This window comes from Eulemur rufifrons, chromosome 16, assembly GCF_041146395.1.
Source record: "Eulemur rufifrons isolate Redbay chromosome 16, OSU_ERuf_1, whole genome shotgun sequence".
NCBI lineage: Eukaryota > Metazoa > Chordata > Mammalia > Primates > Lemuridae > Eulemur > Eulemur rufifrons.
Window position 1 is genome coordinate 41,561,860 of NC_090998.1, and position 20,423 is coordinate 41,582,282.

The 20,423-nt window shown below is 46.6% G+C and overlaps 1 protein-coding gene and 1 non-coding gene across 5 annotated transcripts in view; both read right to left on the reverse strand.

The window, feature by feature from the left end:
• CSAD (cysteine sulfinic acid decarboxylase) overlaps positions 1-20,423 on the reverse strand; it is a 25,326-nt gene continuing 4,903 nt past the window's right edge. For 3 of the 4 annotated variants that reach the window (XM_069491094.1, XM_069491093.1, XM_069491095.1), the window contains exons 2-15: positions 9,778-9,914; positions 9,410-9,536; positions 9,234-9,324; positions 8,807-8,913; positions 8,278-8,393; positions 7,696-7,775; positions 7,323-7,377; positions 3,021-3,137; positions 2,871-2,935; positions 2,517-2,598; positions 1,906-2,105; positions 1,695-1,746; positions 1,506-1,595; positions 1-584 (exon numbers count right to left, since the gene is read on the reverse strand). In XM_069491094.1, coding sequence (XP_069347195.1) covers positions 411-584; positions 1,506-1,595; positions 1,695-1,746; positions 1,906-2,105; positions 2,517-2,598; positions 2,871-2,935; positions 3,021-3,137; positions 7,323-7,377; positions 7,696-7,775; positions 8,278-8,393; positions 8,807-8,913; positions 9,234-9,324; positions 9,410-9,536; positions 9,778-9,903 — 1,482 coding nt within the window. In that variant the 5' untranslated portion in view covers positions 9,904-9,914 and the 3' untranslated portion in view covers positions 1-410. Of the gene's footprint in view, positions 585-1,505; positions 1,596-1,694; positions 1,747-1,905; positions 2,106-2,516; positions 2,599-2,870; positions 2,936-3,020; positions 3,138-7,322; positions 7,378-7,695; positions 7,776-8,277; positions 8,394-8,806; positions 8,914-9,233; positions 9,325-9,409; positions 9,537-9,777; positions 9,915-10,159; positions 10,269-20,423 lie in introns of those variants that run through there. The other variant, XM_069491092.1, reaches the window with a different exon arrangement.
• On the reverse strand, positions 19,586-19,724 carry LOC138397638 (U4 spliceosomal RNA). The gene has a single exon (XR_011235782.1). It is a non-coding gene; the product is annotated as a U4 spliceosomal RNA (small nuclear RNA).

The window sequence follows — 20,423 nt, forward strand, 5'->3', positions numbered from 1 at the left end:
CAAAAGGTATAAAGGAGTCTATTCAAAACTTGCCTATTATTCTATCCCAGGGAAAACTATTAACATTTTGGCATATTTCATTTTATCAGTCTTTTCCTATGTATTTTTGAACATAGCTCAGATAGTATTATATAAAAAGTCTTATATCCAGCTTTTTTAACATAACATTATATTAAAGTTATATTTTCTCATATCAATAAAAATTCTCTTCATAAACATAATTTCAATGCAGAATAACATTCTATCATATGGATATACTATACTTAAACATTCTCAAATACTTAGGAGAATTAGTGGGTCAAAGCATATAGATCTTGTGAAGGCCACTTTGTTTCCTAGACAGGTTGTTCTTGAGAGCACAGGGAGGGAATAGAGGCTCGGTGACAAGGCTGGCGACGAGGAGCAGCAGCTCACAGGTCCCGGCCCAGCCGCTCCAGCTCGTCCAGGAGGAAGTCCATGTCAGCAAGGGTCAGGGAAGGGTTGGCCACAACCATGCGGAAGAAGTTGCCCCGGGTCCCATGGGGCTGGTAGCCAATCATCATGGAGCCCTCCTTCACCATGCGCTCCTTGAGCACAGGGGCCACCTGTGAGAGGGCAGAGAGGGATTCCAGCTGCAGCCAGGGGTCAGGGGAGGGGTGTGCTGTTTTCCTGGCCCCCTGGCTACCAGAGATGCTTTTATCTTCCACCCAGCCACCTTCCAGGGGTAGAGTTCATTGCTCAGACCCTGACCTTGGCCCAGTTTACATTTTCCACCACATCCAACCTGCTTGACCTTCTCTATCTTCTGTTTTACTCCCCATTTCTCCTGTCTCCAAGAAATCTGTCACATGAGCCATTTTCTGCCAAATCCTGACTTTTCTCTGATTTCCAACACTGCTTTAGTCTGCCTTCAAGCCTGTCATCCTGAACACCTTTTCCTCCCCTCTCTTAATTCCTGTAATATTTTTGATAATATTAATCTATGCCCTGTGATCTAGCATGTAATTTACAAAATTGCCTTGAACACGTTAGTTTCAAATAGGTAACTCTTCTTTTCTACAATAGCAACTCCACACAGGCAAGAACACTCTTGTCCTTTCAGATCATCTGCAGCACCTTGTACCAATCTATCCTTAGGGACCAGGGCGTGACATGGCTCCTCGCCTCTGGGAGCCTTGTACCGACTGGGCTTACCAGGTCGTTCTGTCCCCAGCATCAGTGCTAAAGCTCTGCCAACGTCTTTCTGCCTCACATCTGTCCCGGGCCTGAGCTCCCATCCCAACTCCCGGCACAGAGGTCTGTGCACTGCACACTGGTGACTTCTCTTGTAACGCCCCTCTCTGTCTTCTTCTTACTTCCCAGAAGTATACCTTGCTCCTCATGCCCACCCCCAGAGAAAAGAAGCCACGTCGGTGTGTCGTCCAGGTGGCATCCCGTCGTACCACGCACGGCCAGCAGGGGGCGGAAACGCGCCAGCTGCATCAGCGCCCGGGCTGTGTTGGGCAGAGCGGGCGGGGCAAGCCTACCTTAGACAGCCGCTCCTCGTAATCTGGACTCCCCCGCTGCCCCCGCAGGCTGGGGGGTACAAACCAGAAACACACGTTGACAAACTCAGGCTGAGAGGAATGAGGAAGGGGAAGGTGTGAGCTGAGGAATGGGGCTGGGTTCCTCTCTCCCCGCCAAGCAGAGGGCCGCAAAGGAGCACGGCGTCCTACCTCCATGACCAGCTCGAACCCTTCCCGCTTCTTCATTTCCTCCACCAAGTACCTGCGAACAGACAGTGAGAAATCACAGAGGAGGAGGAAAGGCAGAGAAACACAGCCCACAGAGAATGAGCCAGAAGGACATAGAGAAAGGCAGCCCTGAGAGCAGGCAGAGGGAGGGGTAGAGCCCTGGAGAGGGGCCCCAGGACGCCCCCAGGCCTACCTGGCCAGGGCAAAGGTCCGGTCCACGCGCTGCTCCAGCCCTTGCCCGCCCTGCGCCTTCCACATAAGCCACAGCTTCAGACAGTCCACGCGGCGGCCACACTGCACCACCTTGTCTCCCGTGTCCAGAGCCACATCGTAGAACTTGTCCTGCTGGAAAAGGTAAGTGGCCTGGGCCGCGTGGCAGCGCTTGAGCAGGTTCTGTGCAGGGTGAAGAGACTGTCAGACCCTGGCCTCTGCGCCAGGCTCTCCTCCAGGGTGGCGCTGGGGGGGTCTTCACTCGGGCCCCCAGCACCAGGGCACTGCTGGGATGGCGGCCAGCTGACTCAGACCCTTCACTACGTTTTCTCCCAACACCCAGGGTTCTTCCCAAACTCTGCCCAGGATCCCTCTGACAGCAGCTTCAAGCTGGAAACTTTTCCCTTTGCATAAAGACAGGCTGCTGGGGAAGTGCGGGAGCCCAGTACAGGTAAGGGTGGTGGCAGATGCTCAGCTTCAGATGGGATGGTAAAGAGAACACAGTAGGGCCTGGACCCCCTCTAAGGTGGCACAGAGAGGAAGATGGAGCTCTAGGGAGAGGTGGGGCCAGGGCAGGGGCAGGGGTGGACCCACCGAGGTGTCCCGGAGAAGCAGCGCAGAACACTGCAGGCCTGCTGCAAGGAGCTTGTGGGGATTCCAGGCCACAGAGTCAGCCCTGAGTGGGGTGAAGCAAAGCCAGGTCAGGGGCTCCTCCTCAAGCTGCCCAACCAGAGACCCTCCTCCAGTAAAGGGGCTTTGGTCTCACCCCCACCCCAGTAGTCAGGAAGAATCCCCATGTCTGACCTCCCAGCCCTAACCAAGCATCTCTCCAGTCCCCTGCCCACCAACCTCCTTTCCCCAGTCCCATCCTAAGCTGCCCAGATCATGACTATTTGCTGGATCAAGGATTTCAAAGGCAAGATTTGGGAAGAAGGGGGCCGTATGCACCTCTGGATCCCATCCAGGAGATGCCTGTGTGTCTGTGACAGCAGGACGCTCCCACCCCAGGCAGCCTGTGGAACAGGAGGAACAACGCAGGCCTTGGCTTCAGCTCGGCCCACCCCCCCCCACCCCACCCCGGGCCCAAGTCCCACTCACATCCACATGCAGCCATAGCCCATGACGTTGGCACACGTCGGCAATTGCCTCCAGTGGGTCAAAGGCCCCCAGCACAGTGGTGCCAGCAGTGGCACTGACCAGGAATGGCACAGCACCCTGTTGCAAAAATGTAGAGAGAAAAAGAGGCTGTAGAGTCATCTCAAAAGCTACCCAGAGCCTGGTGCTGGGCCCAGCTCTAAGCTCTTTGCATGCCTGACCTGGCCCCTTTCAACCTTACAACAATGTGTTACTGTCCTCTTTAATTTGCATGCAGGGACACTGAGATTCAGAGATCCAAGCAGAAGCTCCAGAGATGAACTTCAAACCTAGGTCTGTCTGATTACTTATTTCCAAAGCTCACACTCTCAAAAAGTTTTAATCTCTTACTGGAAGATCAAAATGCTATTGAAAAAATTCAAATAGTATGAAAGTTTATGCAGAAATTGAATTAATCAAAAACTACCACAAAGGAAAGCCCAAGCCCAAATGTCTTCATTGATGAATTCCAGAAAACATTTAAAGAAAAATTGATGCTAGTTCATAAACTCTTCCAAAAAAACAGAATATAAAAAAACCAATTGTATACATTAGCAATGAACAATCTAAAAATGAAATTAAGAAAACAATTTCATTTTCAAGAACATCAAAAAGAACAAAATACTTAGGAATCAATTTAACAAAAGAAATGCAAAATATATACCCCAAAACCCACAAAACATTGTGGAAAGAAATTAATGACCTAAGTAAATGGAAAGACATTTCATGTTTATGGATGAACACAATCCCTAACAAAATCCCAGTTGGCTCTTTGCAGAAACTGACATGCTGATCCTAAATTCATATGGAAATTCAAGAAACCCAGAATAACCAAACGCATCTTGAAGAAAAGTTAGAGAACTTAAACTTCCCAATTTCAAAACTTACTACAAAGCTACAGTAATCAAGACAATGCAGTCTATAGCTGTGATTCCCAACCCCGGGCCATGGACCAATACCAGTCCTTGGCCTGTTAAGAACTGGGCTGCACAGCAGTAGGTAAGCAGTGGCAGGTGTGCCAGGGAAACTTCATCTGTATTTACAGCCGCTCCCCATCACGCGCATCACTGCATAAGCTCCACGTCCTGTCAGATCAGCAGTGGCATTAGATTCTCATAGGAGTGCGAACCCTACTGTAAATTTCGCATGCAAGAGATCTAGGTTGCACGCTCCTCATGAGAATCTAATGCCTGACGATCTGAGGTGGAGCTGAGGTGGTGATGCTAGCACTGGGGAGCGGCTGCAAATACAGATTATTCCGAAAGACAGAAAGAATGTTGGTTGCCAGGGGCTAGGAGAGGGGGTAATAAGGAGTTGTTTAATGAATGTAGTTTCAGTTTTGCAAGATGGAGAGTTCTGGAGACTGATTGCACAACAATGTGAATGTGCTTAACACTACTGAACTATGCATGTAAAAATGGTTAAGATGGTAAATTTTATGTTACACGCACATGCGCGCAAAGAACTGGCAGTAGATTCTCAACAGGGACCCTATTGGCATGTTGGGTGGTACAGTTCTTCTTCATGCAGAGCTAGCCCTGCACATTGCAGAATGTTTTGCATGCCTGGTTCCCTCTCAATAAAGGCAGTAATGCTCTCTGGTTATTGTCACAAAACAAAGCAAAATAAAATAGCTCTACACACTTCCCAATGACCCCTTGATGATTGGAAGAGTGGGGGTGGGGGTGGACAGTAGTACCAAAGCAAGTATCCCTAGATGAGGAAGGCTACAGGTAGAGTGGAAACCCTCCAGGCAAAGGGAGGAAGCTGTCTCACCTCTACAGCTTCAATTCCAGAAACATCCGTGGCCTCAGCACAAGCTTAGAATGTTCTTATCCACTCATATGCCCACCACCTGGTCAACTCCTTTTCTCTGTTCAAATCTCAGCTCGACCATTACTTCTAAGGGAAGCCTTCCCTGACCCCTTCACCTCTTCAGTAGGTCAATTTTCCTGTATTACCCTCAGCAACCTAGTGGCCCCACCCCTGAGGCTCCACACAGTCACTTCAGCCCACAGGGGAGATGGGCATGGAGCTCACAGCACACACGCAGCTGTTTTACATATAGTTATGAATATCAGTCTTCCTTACTGAATAAAAGTTCTATGAAGGGAAAAAAGGGGCAAAAGATCTGAATAGACATTTCTCCAAAGAAAATATACAAGTGGCCAATAAACAGATGACAAGATGCTCAGCATCATTAGTCATCAGGGAAATGCAAATCAAAACCACAGTAAGATACCACTTGACACCCACTAAGTGGCTATAATCAAAAAAAGATAACAACAAGTGCTAGTAAGTATGTGGAGAAATTGGGACCCTCATACACTGCTGATGGGATTCTAAACTGATAGGGCCACTTTGGAAAACAGTTGCAACTCCTCAAAAGGTTAAATACAGGCTGGGCATGGTGGCTCACGCCTGTAATCCTAGTACTCTTGGAGACCGAGGCAGGAGGATTGCTTGAGGCTAGGAGTTTGAGACTAGCCTGAGAAAAAGTGAAACACCGTCTCTACAAAAAATAGAAAAATTAGCCAAGCATGGTGGCATCCACCTATAGTCCCACTACTCGGGAGGCTGAAGCAGGAGATCGCTTGAGCCCAGGAGTTGGAGGTTGCAGTCAGCTATCATGATGGCACTATACTCTACACTCCAGCCCAGGTAACAGAGCAAGACCCTGTCTCAAAAAAAAAAAAAAAGAAAGAAAGAAAGAAATACAGAGTTACCACATTACCCAGCAATTCCACTCCTGGGTATATAGCCAAGAGAAATGAAAAATATATGTTAACACAAAAACCTGTACACAAATGTTTATAGCAGCATTATTCATAATGGCAAAAAGAAAAATGGAAACATCCCAAATGTCCATTAGCTGATGAGTGGATAAATAAATGTGGTATATCCATGTAATGGAATATTATTTGGTCATATAAAAGAACAAAGTACTGGTACATGCTACAACTTAGTTGAACCTTGAAGATATGCTAAGTAAAAGAAGCTCATTCCAAAAGACCATGTATAGGATGACTCCAGAATTCAGAATAGGCAAATCCATAGACACTAAGTAGATGACTGATTGTCCAGAACTGGGAGGTTTGGGGGAATTCAAGAATGATGGCTATGGGGTGTGGGGTTTCTTTTTTTGGGGTGAGGAAAATGTTCTAATATTGATTGTAGTGATAATTACACAACTCTGTAAATATGCTAAAAAGTACTAAACTATATACTTTAAGTGGATGAATTATATGTTATGTAAATTATATCTCAATAAAGCTATTCCCAAAAAAAGTTTACACAATAAAACGAGAAACTCCGTTATTCTAATTGCTGCTCGTATTGCTACTCAGAGATAACATCCATATATCAATAAATATATACTATTGTAATAAATAAAACAGGTTCATAATGTCCAGTCTATACTGCAACTTGCAATATATACTTAGTGTATATAGTGGAGGTATTTTCACGTTAGTATATATATTCTTACCTTATTCTTTTAAATGGCTATACAGTACTCTAACAATAATAATTAATACTAACAAAACCAGCAACCGTGCTAATGTTTATATAGTACATCTATGTGCCTGGCATTGTTCTAAGAGCTTTACCTATACTAATTCATTTAATCCTTACAACAACCCTATGTGGCAAATTTTATATTATGCCCATTTTACAGAGGAAGAAACAGACACACAGATATACCATAACTTATTTTATCTACTGATGGACATTTAAACTTTTTAAAAATTTTACACTTTTTTCCAGGAAATGTTCTCATGCACAGAGTTCTACGCACTTGTGATGATGGTTTATAGTTCAAATTCTTAGCAGTGGAACTCCGAAGCAGCAGACACATGTAAAAACGGCACAGATGGTGCCCTCCTAGACGGCTGCAGTAGTCACATGCCCCTTGAGGCGAGGGGCACTAGCACCCCACATTCCCTAGCTCAGCCCACACCCTTTACCACCACCCACTCGTCTTCCTCAGCTTCCCCTGCACAGACCCTCCCAGCCCACAGAAACCTTGTACACGGCGCTCCAGGCCCCCAGGTCCTTGCTGCAGTGCTGCCTGGGGCTCCCTCAGTGGCTCAGTCCTGCCCCTCAGAATCAGGCACAGGCCCTGAGAGCAGCCTAGTGTCCTGGCCCCTCAGGCTTCCTATCGTCACTTCAGCCCTCAGGGGAGATGGGCACGGAGCTCAGGGGAGGGAAAAAGGGTGCCTTGAGCAGGGCGAGCCCAAACAACCCCACCCCACCTCACTCACTCACCTCTGCCTCAGCCATGATGATCTGCTGCTCCAGATCCTCAGGGACCATCTTCCCTCTGAAAAAGAAATCAAGTGGGAAGAGAAGTGATAGGTTCCCTAGGCCAGGAGGCATTGAAAAGCCTGTTGAAAGCAGGGAAGGTGGGGCTGGCAGTGCAGAGGCCACATGCTGGCTTTTCCCTAAGAGGGGTGAGCGAGCTCTCAGGGCCCGGGGCAGCAGACTCTGGCAGGCCCTGGTGGAGAGAGCAGCAATTCTGCAGGAACAGTGAGGGCAGAGAAGTCCACCGGGGTATGGGCCTGCGGCCAGTGCTTTCTGGCAGCAGGAAGGTACAGTGTACCAAGCTGGGTCAGGGCCATGCGCACAGAAGTACTTTCACCTCTCATCAGCCTTGACCACTCGGACACTGTCAGTGCCAAGTCCCAGAAAAGCAGCTCCCTTCTTGATGGAGTAGTGACACTGTGAAAGAAGACAGAGGGCAGGTTAGCACAACTTGGGCTAGTGGTCAGCAGGCAGGAGGATGGGGAGGAGAGAGACAGGTGAAAAGTCAAGTTTAAGCCACAACAGATGGGATCCTGAAGACCAGGGCTTCTCAATGTCCACGTGCACATGGATTACCTGGGTGTCTGGTTAAAAGGCAGGTTCAGATTTAGTCAGTCTGGGGTGGGGCCTGAGACTCTGCATTTCTAACATGCTCCCAGGTCAGACCAATGCTGCCGGTCCACAGACCACACTCCGAGCAGAAAGAGTGTGGACTTAGTCCTGCACTCCTCGCCCCGGCCCCCGCCCCTGCACAGAAGGCAGAGGGAACCGGAGCATTTACTTGGAAGGGAGCACATCCGCCCAGGGACGGACTGGCCTCCGAGGAACACAGGGCAGGGAGGGGAGCTGAAGGGCCCTTGACTTAGCTGCCTAGAGGTAAGGATCAGGCGCCCAGGGTTCGTTCTGTGCCTCCTCCCACCTCCTTCGATGTGAAGAGGGCCAGGGGCGGCAGTGCCCGGAGGCCCCGCTGCTTGCAGTCCGGGAAGCGCCGATAGCGGGCCAGGTTCATAGCATACATGTTGGAGATGGAGCCACCTGTGGTGGGAAGGGCACATGGCAAGAGGAATGGGCACCAGGTCAAGACTGGAGCTCACCTCCCCTGATCTTTCCACCAGAAGAACCCATCAAAGAGGCTGGCGTGACTGGCTCCCAGGGCACAAATTCCCAGGGCCAGCAGATGCACCTGACTCCCCTCCTCCATTCCCTGGGCTGCACCCAAGGGACAGCCACTACTTGGAGAGAGCACGGGCCAGGGCACCGATCCAGGGACTGCTGGCAAGCATGAGGATGGAGGGGACTGGACAGCCCTTTCTGGATTGGCCCGGGCCCAGGTGGAGAAGAAACAAAGAGGAATCGCCCCTCCTTGCCAGCTGCTTAGGGCAAGAGAGTGATGGGGGAGGAGGAACCCTTAAAAAGGTCAAAGAGCGGTCCCTCTCCTGCTCACATACCTGGGCAGAAGACCCCATCCCCAGAACTCCAGCCCACCAGGGCCCGGAGTTTCTTCAGCACCTCCTCTTCCATGAGTACAAACACAGGGGCGATTTCATACGTGTACCTGCCAGAGAAGGAATGATGAGAAAAGGAGAGAGACGGAGAGGGACTGCCAGGGACAGCCCTTCACCAGCAGAGAAGTCAAAGAAAGGAGATGGTGTGAATGGGCAAAGGAAGGGGTGGAAGACAAGGACAAGTTGGTGACAGAGAATCAGGGAAGCAAGAATGAGAAGAGACTGGTGTCAGGAGACGTGAGAAAGCTTGGAGGACAGTCCGAAGGATGAGAGGGAAAACGCGCTGCCAACAGATGTTCCCAAGAAACGGTCCCCCCAGCGACCCCCCGCAGCAAGCCTAAACCCTCTGTGGGGGGCTGGGACGGCTCACTGGCTGGTGTTGAGGGTCTCAGTGATAATGCGCCCGGCCAGAGCGTGGGCATCCAGGCCCGAGAAGAGCTGGTTGAAGAACCGGGGGTGACCTGGAGAAGGGGAGCGGGGCAGGGAGCTCAGGGTGGAGCTGGGTGCAGACTCCGCAGGCTCCCCCCACCAGGACCCAGGGCACACCAGTCTTGACGCTGTAGCGGATCACAGCCCTGCACCGCTCCAGGATCTGCTCCTGCGACTCCCCCTGGCTCCGCAGCTCCAAATCCAGCAGCTGCTTCAGCTCCTCTGGCTCCTTCCACTCGCAGACCTGGGAGGGGAAGGCACCGTGGACGGGCTGTGCAAACCACACCTCGGCAGACACAAGGCATCACCAACTTGCACTTAGAACAACTTAGGAATATTTTCAGAGCAAAAATATTCACATGAACAAGGGTAAACAAACACAGTGCGACCCAGCATGTAAATCCCTGAGGCACCCAGGGGGATGGTGGGATTGAAAAGAGACAGGGAAGACTGGTGGGCAGGAGGAGGTGGGAGAAAGGACTCACCTTCTGGGAGGCACAGGTCCCTTTCCGAATGGCCTCGTCCATAACAATCCCAAACACTTCCTGGAGCAAGGCTTCTGCAGCCACGGGGTTCCCATTAAGGGCAGGGAGTGGTTTTGAGTCAGCCATCAGGATAAAATCTGCGAGCAGAGCAAGAGTCATTCCCTCCTCAGCCCGTGCACCCTGCGTGGACCTAACCAGCAACAGCCTCCACCTGAGTCCTGCAGCTCAGTCCCAGCCATCCAGCGCCAAGGCACACACAAGGGCAAGTGAGAGCATCCGAGCAGACAGCCAGTGGAAACAGGTGGAAGAGAAAAAGACAGCTAGTGCTAAGCAGGGGACCCTAGTGGCCATTGCCCACCTAAGGCAAAGACAAGAAGCCTACCTCTCTGCGTAGGCAGTTCAGGAGAGCTGGGGGCAAGGTACACAATAGCTTCTCAGAAGAGCAGGACCAAGTCGGCAGAGGGAGTGAGCAAAGCCAGCGAATCTCGTAGGCATGACATAACTCTCACGACCCTTGCCCCAAAGACAACACTGACAGATCTGGGATAGGGCCAGCAGGTTCAGGTAAGTCCCCTGTATAATCATTAGCTTACAGAAAAGGTGGGGACATGAGATGAAAGGCAAAAGGCATGTGGTAGGGTTGAGAGAAGCAGAGAGCTGGCATGGAATCGGGAACCTCAGGGCCCAGCGTGGGGGTGTGGGAGGGGAGGCAGGGCAGCTTCCTGGAGACTGAGGGGGAGGTGAAATGGTTTAGGCTGATCTCTTTTGTTTGCAAGAAGGATAGGAGGTTATGTTGAGGAACCATTTTGCTAAACAAGCACAATCCTGTGCCTTCCCGGCTGGGTGGGAGTCCTTGCTTAGCGTGAGCACCAACTCTGTTGACCACTGGGAGAGCCCCCTGCCCCACTGGGAGGACACAGCCCAGGGCATGGCTGGTTGCTGGCCCTTGGTGTCATCAGAATTCAGAAAGGAGGTGGGTGGAGGCTGAAGGCTGAGGAAGGCCTGCAGTGGAGCGGGAGCTCCCGAAAGTGGGCGGAGAAATGGGATGGGTGATAGGGAGGAAAAGGAGCATTTGTGGGCGGGGGAGGAAAGCCATGAGCTACAGGGAAATGAGCAGGGCTCCTCCCGAGGTCAGAGAAGGCACCAGCAGACTGGCGCACAGGAGCAAAAGGGGGTAGGCAGAGCCGCGTGGGGTTGTGGAGAGTCTTGAGTGCCGGCCTGGCTGAGGAGTCTAAATTTTATCCTGCACAAAATGGGAAGTCACTGAAAGATTGTTCAGCAAGGAATAATGTGATGAAAATGATGCTCTCAGAAGACTGGTTCATAGCAGCAAGATGCAGAAGAATTAACAGGCCATTGCAGTAAGCCAGGCAAGAGGTGACCCACACTTGAAAAAGGGTAACATTGGTAGGAAAGGACAGATGGAACAGTCCGCAGGTGTGGTCATTCCCTGGATTACACTGAAGTCAACACTTAGGGGATCCATGTTGGAAGAAAGAAGACTCAAAAATGACCCTGGCATTTTGAACCTGGGTGAGTGGAAAAATAATGGTACCCCTAAAAGGAATAGGGATGCAGAAAGGGAAAGCTGTATAGAAAATAAAATGGTTATTTTTTGTAAATACTTATCCAAGTGGAGGTCTCCTGGGACTACAGATACACCCATGGGAGAGGGCCAGGCCCAGCGCTCTGATGAGATGCTTGAAGGGAAAGCAGATGCGAGAGGTGGGGGACCGCTGAAGCCTGTGATGGGCTCCATCCCCCAAGGCAGAGAACGCTCAGAGAGATGGATGGGAGGAAGGGGCAAACACGGAGGCCTGGGGACCCCCAAATGGGGAGGCAAAATGATCGAGAAAATTGGGAAGGGAAGCAACTTTCCTCAAAAGGGACTGCTCTGATATAATCCACTGTCCACAGCCACCAGACCTCGGGCTACAGCCACGCACCACACAATAACATTCCGGGCAACAACGGTGGTCCCATGACATTATAAAGGAGCTGAAAAATTCCTATCTCCTAATGACAGCCCAAAATAGCTTTACTCACACATTCGTGATTATGCTGGTGTAAACAAACCGACTACACTGCCAGTCAGTATAAAAGTATAGTACATACAATTACATACAATACATAATACTTGATATGTTACTGGTTTATATATAAATATTTACTATGCTATATGTTTTATCATTATTTTAGAGTATATTCCTTTTACTTTTTTTTTTAGGTTAACTGTAAAATAGCCTCAGGCAGGCCCTTTGGGAGCTGTTCCAGAAGAAGACATTGTTATCACAGGAGATCACAGCTCCGTGCGTGTTATTGCCCCTGAAGACCTTTCCAGTGGGACAAGACGTGGAGGGGGAAGACAGTGATATTGGTGATCCTGTGTAGGCCTAGGCTAATGTGTGTTTGTGTCTTACTTTTTTAACAAAAAAGTTTAAAAGATAAAAAAATAAATTATTTAATAGAAAAGAGCTTACAGAATTAAGGATATAAAGAAATAAAATACTTTTATATAGTTAAGCGTGTGTTTTAACCTAAGTGTTATTACAAAAGAGTAAAAAAGTTTTTAAAAGTTTATTAAGTAAAGGCCGGGCCCAGTGGCTCACGCCTGTAATCCTAGCACTCTGGGAGGCCGAGGCAGGAGGATTGCTCGAGGTCAGGAGTTCGAGACCAGCCTGAGCAAGAGTGAGACTCCGTCTCTACTAGAAATAGGAAGAAATTATCTGGCCAACTCAAAATATATATAGAAAAAATTAGCTGGGCATGGTGGTGCATGCCTGTAGTCCCAGCTACTCGGGAGGCTGAGGCAGGAGGATTGCTTGAGCTCAGGAGTCTGAGGTTGCTGTGAGCTAGGCTGACGCCACGGCACTCACTCTAGCCCGGGCAACAAAGCGAGACTCTGTCTCAAAAAAAAAAAAAAAAAGTTTATAAGTAAAAAAGTTATAGTAAGCTACGTTTAATTTATTATTGAAGAAAGGAAAAAATTTAAAACAAATTTAGTGTCATCTAAGTGTACGGTGTCACAAGGTCTACATTAGTGTACAATAGTGTCCTAGGCTTTCATGTTCCCTCACCACTCACTCACTGACTCACCCAGAGCAACTTCCACTTCTGCGTGTAAGTGCCCTATGAAGGTGTACCATTTTTTATCTTTATACCACATTTTTGCTGTACCTTTCCTATGTTTAGACATGTTTGGATACACAAATACTTTGTGTTACAGTTGCCTACAGTATCAGTATAGCCACACGCTGTACAGGCTTGTAGCCTAGGGGCAACAGCCATACCGTATAGCCTAGGTGTGTGGTAGGTTATACCATCGAGGTTTGTATAAGAACACTCTATGAGGTTTGCACAACAACAAAATCATCTAACGATCTGTTTCTCAGAATATGTCCCCATCTTTAAGAGACATATCACTATAGTTGAAAACACAGGTCCAGGGATCCCTGGTGGTCCTACCCTTACATTTCCCTGGGTAGATTGGGTTTGAGAAAAACCGGAGAGCTAATCCAGGCCTCGGTCCTTCATCAACACTCCTTCCAGCCTCCCTGGTGGGGGGCAGCATTTGAGATCAAGATGTTTGAGGGAGGAAAGAGGTTAACAAAAATAGGTACCATTTAGGTACTTACCATATACCATCCTCTGTACTTAATAAGCATTATTCTAATTTGCACAGCCATTTAGGGTAAGTTTATCATCTGCACTTAAAGATAAGGAAACTGAGTTTCAGAGACACTATGTACCATGTTCAGGTCACACAGCCAGCACATGGCTGAGCTGGGTTTAGACACAGTGTGTTGGGTTCTGAAGCCCCTACCCATGGTGCTCTATTGCCTCATGCATGGCTCTCTTGGGCAGGGAGTTCATTGTGGTGGAAAGACCACTGGGCCAGGAGACCTGAGGGGCCCTTAGGGCCCCAGTTTCTAGAAAATAAAAGAGAGAATCTCTAAGGCATCTGCAGATGTTCATAGAAAGTTTCCAGGCAACAAGGATGTCAAACGCTCTAGTAACTGAGCTCAGGCCATGGGATTTGGCAAACAGGCTGGGGAAGACCTTCCTGTCAAAGTTGGGGGGTGAGGCACAGGGATAGGTTGCAAGAGATTAAAGAGGGAATGGCTGGTGAAGCAAGAGACTCTAGGGAAACCTTAGCTCACTCCACCGGCACCTTCTTTAACCACCGCACCTCAGCTACTGCTCAGACATGAAATCTGGAGGTGGGTGCTCTGAACACTGAACACTCCCAGTTTCCTCTTGGGGAAAATAGGGAGGTGAGACATCACTGTCTTCATTCCTCACACAGGATCCTGTCCTGGGAAGAGGCCCTACCCGCAAAGAGTCTTTCTTTTCTCATTTTAGAGATGGAGTCTTGCTATGTTGCCCAGGCTGAACTCAAACTCCCGGGCTCAAGCCATCTTCCCGCCTCAGCCTCCCGAGTAGCTGGGACTACAGGCGAGCACCTGCACCAACCACCCAACTTTGCAGAGAGCCTTTCTGCCTTTCCTTTTTTTTTTTTTTTTTTTTAATGGGAAGGTGGGGCGGGTGTGTCGGCTGCCTCCGTGAGCCTTTCTTTTTAAAAGCAAGAAGGACATTAACCCACAAGATAGAAAACCAAGCAAAGAAACAGGAATAACAGAGTTAGGAACAGCGCTCTAGCCCCTAGTTGAGAGGAAGCTGGTAGGACCAAGTAGGGTTTGTCTTAAAAATTCACGTTTTTTCTAACTTCATGGGATCTGTAGTCTACAAATTCCTTAAACCGTCAACTCCCTCATATCTTTCCTTTCTTCACTTACATAAGAGGACTTCAAAAAGTTCATGAAAAAATGAAATTAAAAGATAAAAATAAAAAATATAAACTTTATTTCTCAACATAAGCTCCATCAATTTCAAGACACTTTTGTAAGCGATGATACCAGCCATTTAGTCCAGTCCTAAAGAACTGACGGTTCTGGCTGGGAATTTAGCCAAGTCAATTCAGTCTTTTTAAAATTATTAACTGAAAAAAATATGGTTGCCCCTTAAAGATTTTTTTAAAGATTAGGAAACAAAAAGAAGTTAGGAGTCAAATCAGGACTGTGAGGTTGATGCCTAATGATTTCCCATTGAAACTCTTGCAAAATTGCCCTTGTTGATGAGAGGAATGAGCAGGAGCATTGTCATGGTGGAGAAGGACTCTCTGGTGAATCTTTCCCAGGTGCTTTTCTGCTAACCTTCTCAAAACACTCTCATAATAAACAGACACTATCATTCTTTGGCCCTCCAGAAAGTCAACAAGCAAAATGGCTTGAGCACCCAAAAAACTGTTGCCATGACCTTTGCTCTTGACCAGTCCCCTTTTGCTTTGACTGGACCACATCCACCTCTTGGTAGCCATTGCTTTGATTGTGCTTTGTCTTCAGGATTACACTGGTCAAGACATGTTCCATCTCCTGTTACAATTCTTCAACGAAAGGCTTCAGAATCTTGATTCCACGTGTTTAAATTTTCCACTGAAAGCTCTGCTCTCATCTGCAGCTGATCTGGGTGCAATTGTTTGGCACTCATCAGAGGAAAGTTTGCTCACCTTTGATTTTTCAGTCAGAATTGTGTAAGCTGAATCAATTGAGATGTCTATGGTGTTGGCTATTGTGTCTGCTGTTAATGGTCAGACCTCTTTAATTAGGGCATGAACAAGATTAATTTTTCCTCAAAATTAATGTGGATGGTCTGTCACTGTGGGCTTCATCTTCAACATTGTCTCATCCCTTCTTAAAACTGGTTGTCCATTTGTAAACTGCTGATGTCTTTGGTTTTATTATCCCCATAAACTTTTTGTAAAACATCAATGACTTCAACATTCTTCCATCCAACCTTCAACATAAATTTGATGCTTATTCTTGCTTCAATTTTAGCAGAATTCATGTTGCTCTGATAGAGGCTCTTGTCAAACTGATGTCTTATCCTTCTTAGTGCCTCAAACTAGATCCTGTTCAGACATGTTATAACAAGTTAGCATTAACTTGTTTTGGTGCAAAAAATGTTTGAAATCTATGCATAGTTTTTTTTCATAGTATGCATTTTCTTTGAACTTTTTGAAGACCTCTTGTATAACCTAGATTATATGGTCAATAGTTTTAACCACTCTCTTTCCAACTCTAATTCAACTAGCCTTCTCTCAGCAAATCCATCAGGCCTGCTGGATTCTGCTAGTGAAAATCACATAACCATTCAAACTGGTATCACTATCATTCATGGTCTCTATGCTCATTCCAATTAAACACAGCAGATTAAATACATATGTTTACCACTACTCCTTCCTGAAAGCCCACCAAAATTACATCAGTGAAATTTTCAAACTGGATGAATAAGGCAAATGAGAAAAGAGACAAGAAGTGAAAGATCTCAATAATCACAGAAGACAGAAAGCAGAGAAGTGGTGACTGGTTTAGCAAATAACAGAAAGCCAAACTAGTATGTCTGCAGAGAGCCAATAGGAAACAAGCTGGTTCTTGGGGCAGAAGCCCAGGAAGGCTCAGGATTGAAAGCACTGGCTATCTTGGAAGGTGTGGGGGTGGGGAGACAGCCATTAATGAAAACATGGGGATGAAATGATCTGTATAAGGTACAGATAGACCCTCATTCTTCTCCCTTGCCCACTCAACCAGGTAGCTCTCCTTCTGTCCTTCAACTTCTAAAGAAGCAGAATGTTTGTTCTCTGGAGAAACTGAAACGGAGAGACCAGGACTCGAGGACGTCAGGTGAAGAACGTGGGGATGAGGCACTGTCCTGAATACAGGAGGTTTCAGAGGAAGTTACATACCAAATCAATGCCAATTAGGTCTCAGAATTAGTCACCAGGGGTAAACTCTCCAGGGGGAGGAAATCAAAGAACTCCTGTCTGAAGAAACTGAACTGACGAGCCCAGAGAAAGGATCTACTGATACTTATTTCAGTTCTCAGGCAATCAACTGTCAGTGATGCCCACCAGTCAATATGGCCTGTCCATGCACTTGAACCTTCCAGCATGTCTTAGTGCCTCCCTCTAAAATGTGAACCAAGGATGGCCAAGGATCATCAGACACTTAAAGAAAGTCCCTAACGTGAACCACAGAGGAAACACAGACAAACTGAAAAAATGTATTTGGAAGAAGCAGAGAAATGCAGGGAACAGAAGAAAGTCTCACAAATCAAGAAAATATTGGGCCAGGTGTGGTGGCTCACACCTGTAATCCCAGCACTCTGGGAGGCCGAGGCAGGAGGATAGGTTGAGGTCAGGAGTTCAAGACCAGCCTGAGCAAGAGCAAGACCCCATCTCTACTAAAAATAGAAAAAATTAGTCAGACAACTAAAAATAGAAACAAAACAAAAAAATTAGCTGGGCATGGTGGCGAGTGCCTGTAGTCCCAGCTACTCAGGAGGTTGAGGCAGGAGGATCACTTGAGCCCAGGAGTTTAAGGTTGCAGTGAGTTGTAATGACACCATTGCACTCTAGCCCGGGCAATAGAGTGAAAGCCTGTCTCAAAAAAATAATTCAGGTGGGGCAGAATAATCACTGGAACAGGAACTTGAGGTTGCAGTGAGCTATGATCCAGCCTGGGTGACAGAGTGAAACCCTGTCTCACACGAAAAATAAATAAATCAATATAAAATAATTCAATGGTTTTTATACTCACAAAGTTGTGCATCAGTCACCACTATTTAATTCCAGAACATTTCATCACCCCAAAACAAAAACCCCGTACCTATTAGCAGTCACTCTCTATGCATTTTTTAAAAGGGTGAAAAAGAAGGAAAAATATTTCAAAATTTTTTTTTTTTTTTTTTGAGACAGAGTCTCACTCTGTTGCCCAGGCTAGCGTGAGTGCCGTGGCGTCAGCTTAGCTCACAGCAACCTCAAACTCCTGAGCTCAAGCAATCCTCCTGCCTCAGCCTCCCGAGTAGCTGGGACTACAGGCATGCGCCACCATGCCCGGCTAATTTTTTCTATATATATATTTAGCTGTCTGTATAATTTCTTTCTATTTTTAGTAGAGATGGGGTCTCGCTCTTGCTCAGGCTGGTCTCGAACTCCTGAGCTCAAACGATCCACCCACCTCGGCCTCCCAGAGTGCTAGGATTATAGGCGTGAGCCACCGCGCCTGGCCTCAAAATGTTAACTGTACTTCTTTCTGGATGTTGGAATTATGGGTGCTTTTAATCTTATTTATATATTTCTATATCTTTATAATTTTATACAATCATTTCACATTATTTATGTAATTAAAATAAAGGTTACTTATACACAACAACAAAAAATTATGAAGGAATTAGGGGCTGCAAGAATTCCAAAATATACAGATCGCCAGGCTCAAGGAATGTCCTTTGTATATTATGTGGTTTCCCAACTTTGTAATCTACTATTATCCAAGGTCTAAGCATGGCAAAGCGACCCATACTGCTCATTCCTATTATGCAACCTCTGCAACCACCGCTGGCTCTCAGGGAAGGGAATGGGTTCAGCTTGTTCAGCAAACATTGACTGAGTGTCTACTGTGTACCTGGCTGGCATTACCCCAGGTGCTGCATCTGCCCTGTGGGCACCAGATAATAGGCCAGTGAGGGAGACTAGCATGTAAAATAAAGGCACGATCTGCACAACAGAGTGGAGTGCTTACCAAGGAAAGGCAGAACTTGTCAACCCTGCTCAACTGGCCCAGGGCAGGCTCCAGGGCGAAAACACTCAGGCTTTCCCTAACCAGATAGAGAGCTGATGTAGGGAAAAGACTGATCAGGAATCATTACAACACTATTAGAAAAAGTGATGGGGTGGGCCAGAGGGAAGAGGGAGTTAGGGAAGGTCACACAGGAGGAGGCCCGCTTGGGGGCAAAGGGATCTAGGCAATTACCTCTTGAAGTGCTCACAGCGGGGCTTATTGTTAGAAAGTTAAAACGTTGACTTCTGGGCTATCCGCTTATCAACAAACCCCACTGACTCCACACTCACATTAAAGGAGGCACAAACTCTCCTTATGCATATCATGTTTTGTCCTAGACAGCACATTCCTGGGAGGAGAGAACTAAGTCTTATCCTTCACTAAGTAAACCAGTGCAAAATAGGCACCCCCCAAAACCTTAGTTTCAATCTTCCCCATTCTCCACCTTCCTTCTCTCAGGTTTCAACAAAGGCATTCAATAAACATTTGTTGAATCAATCAACAATGTACAGGTACTGAAAAATAATGCTGCATTCTGCTTACATTTGATTTGCATCAGCCAAGAATCTATAGGAATGATAATTTAGATTTGCAAAGGTTTTCTTTCCTTCTCAAAGCCTTGTCATCTATTACCACATTTGATCCTCATAGTAGTACCAGAAATTAGGCTGAATAGGCATTTATTCATTCTCATTTTCAAGATGAGGACTCTTGAGCCAGAGAGGGTGACCTAATTTGTCCACGATGACAAAGGTAGCAAAGCAGCAAGCCTAGATCATTTTCTGACTTCTACACTAATACCTCTTTCTCTATATCTCTGGTCCCTTTTAAGTCTGGCATGTCTCACTGCTTCTCACCATACACAAAAATAAACTGCAGCTAAGATAAAGACATAAACTGAAAATATACAACTATATCAGAAGGAAGTACAGAGAAATATTTTAAGAATCTTGAGGTAGCGTGTCACAAAAACCCAAAAGCCACAGGCAGATCTAACAGTGTAAAACTTTTAAAAATTTGTATAAAGAAAGATACCATTAAAGTGGTTAAGGATAACTCATGGCTTTATTTTTCCTACTCATTATCGTATCTACTGAATGTTTTTTTAAATGTTTTTTGCTCTTTTTTTTTTTTTACTCAGTCCCCATCAAAAATTGCCAATGCCGACTATATTGCAAGTTGTCATGGCGGGTATTGGGAAAAGTTTTCAATTAGCAATAATCTTCCCTTGGATAAATCTCATTGGCTACGATACTGCCCCTGCACAAAGCTTTGCTCCTTGAAATTATTCTTTTTCATATAAATTTTAAAATCAGCTTAAGTCCTATGCAAAATCTTGTTTTAAATTAACTTAATCTATAGCCAAAATTGATGTCTTTTCAGCACTTAGTCTTTCTGTTCATGAACCTGGTAAAACTCTCCATTTAATCAAATCCTTTTATCTCTTCACTAAAGCAGTATAGTTTTCTTAATATATGTCTTGCACTTTCCTGTTAAATTTTTTTCTAGAAACATAATATTTTTGTGGATAAGACTATTTATTTTATGACATTTTATGGTTGGTTATTCTTCTTATATTTTACTTATATAATGTTGTTTGTCAATCTTACATCTGGCCATGTTGTTGAACTCACAAGCTTTAATATACTATTAATTATTTCTCTTTATAGATGAATATATTATGTGAAAATAAGGAGATTTTGGGTGGTCAGGGGTTCTAGCAGAATATTAGTTTTTTGTGGTTGGTAGTTTGTTTTGAGATAGGATCTCCCTCTGTCACCCTGGCTAGAGTGCAGTGGCCTCATCACAGCTCACTGCAGCCTCAAATTCCCAGGTTCAAGCGATCCTCCTGCCTTGGCCTCCCAAGTAACTGGGACTACAGGCACGCACCACCACACCAGGCTAACATTTTCTATTTTTGTAGAGATTGGGTGGGGGCCTGGGGGGGGGTCTCGATCCTGCTCAGGCTGG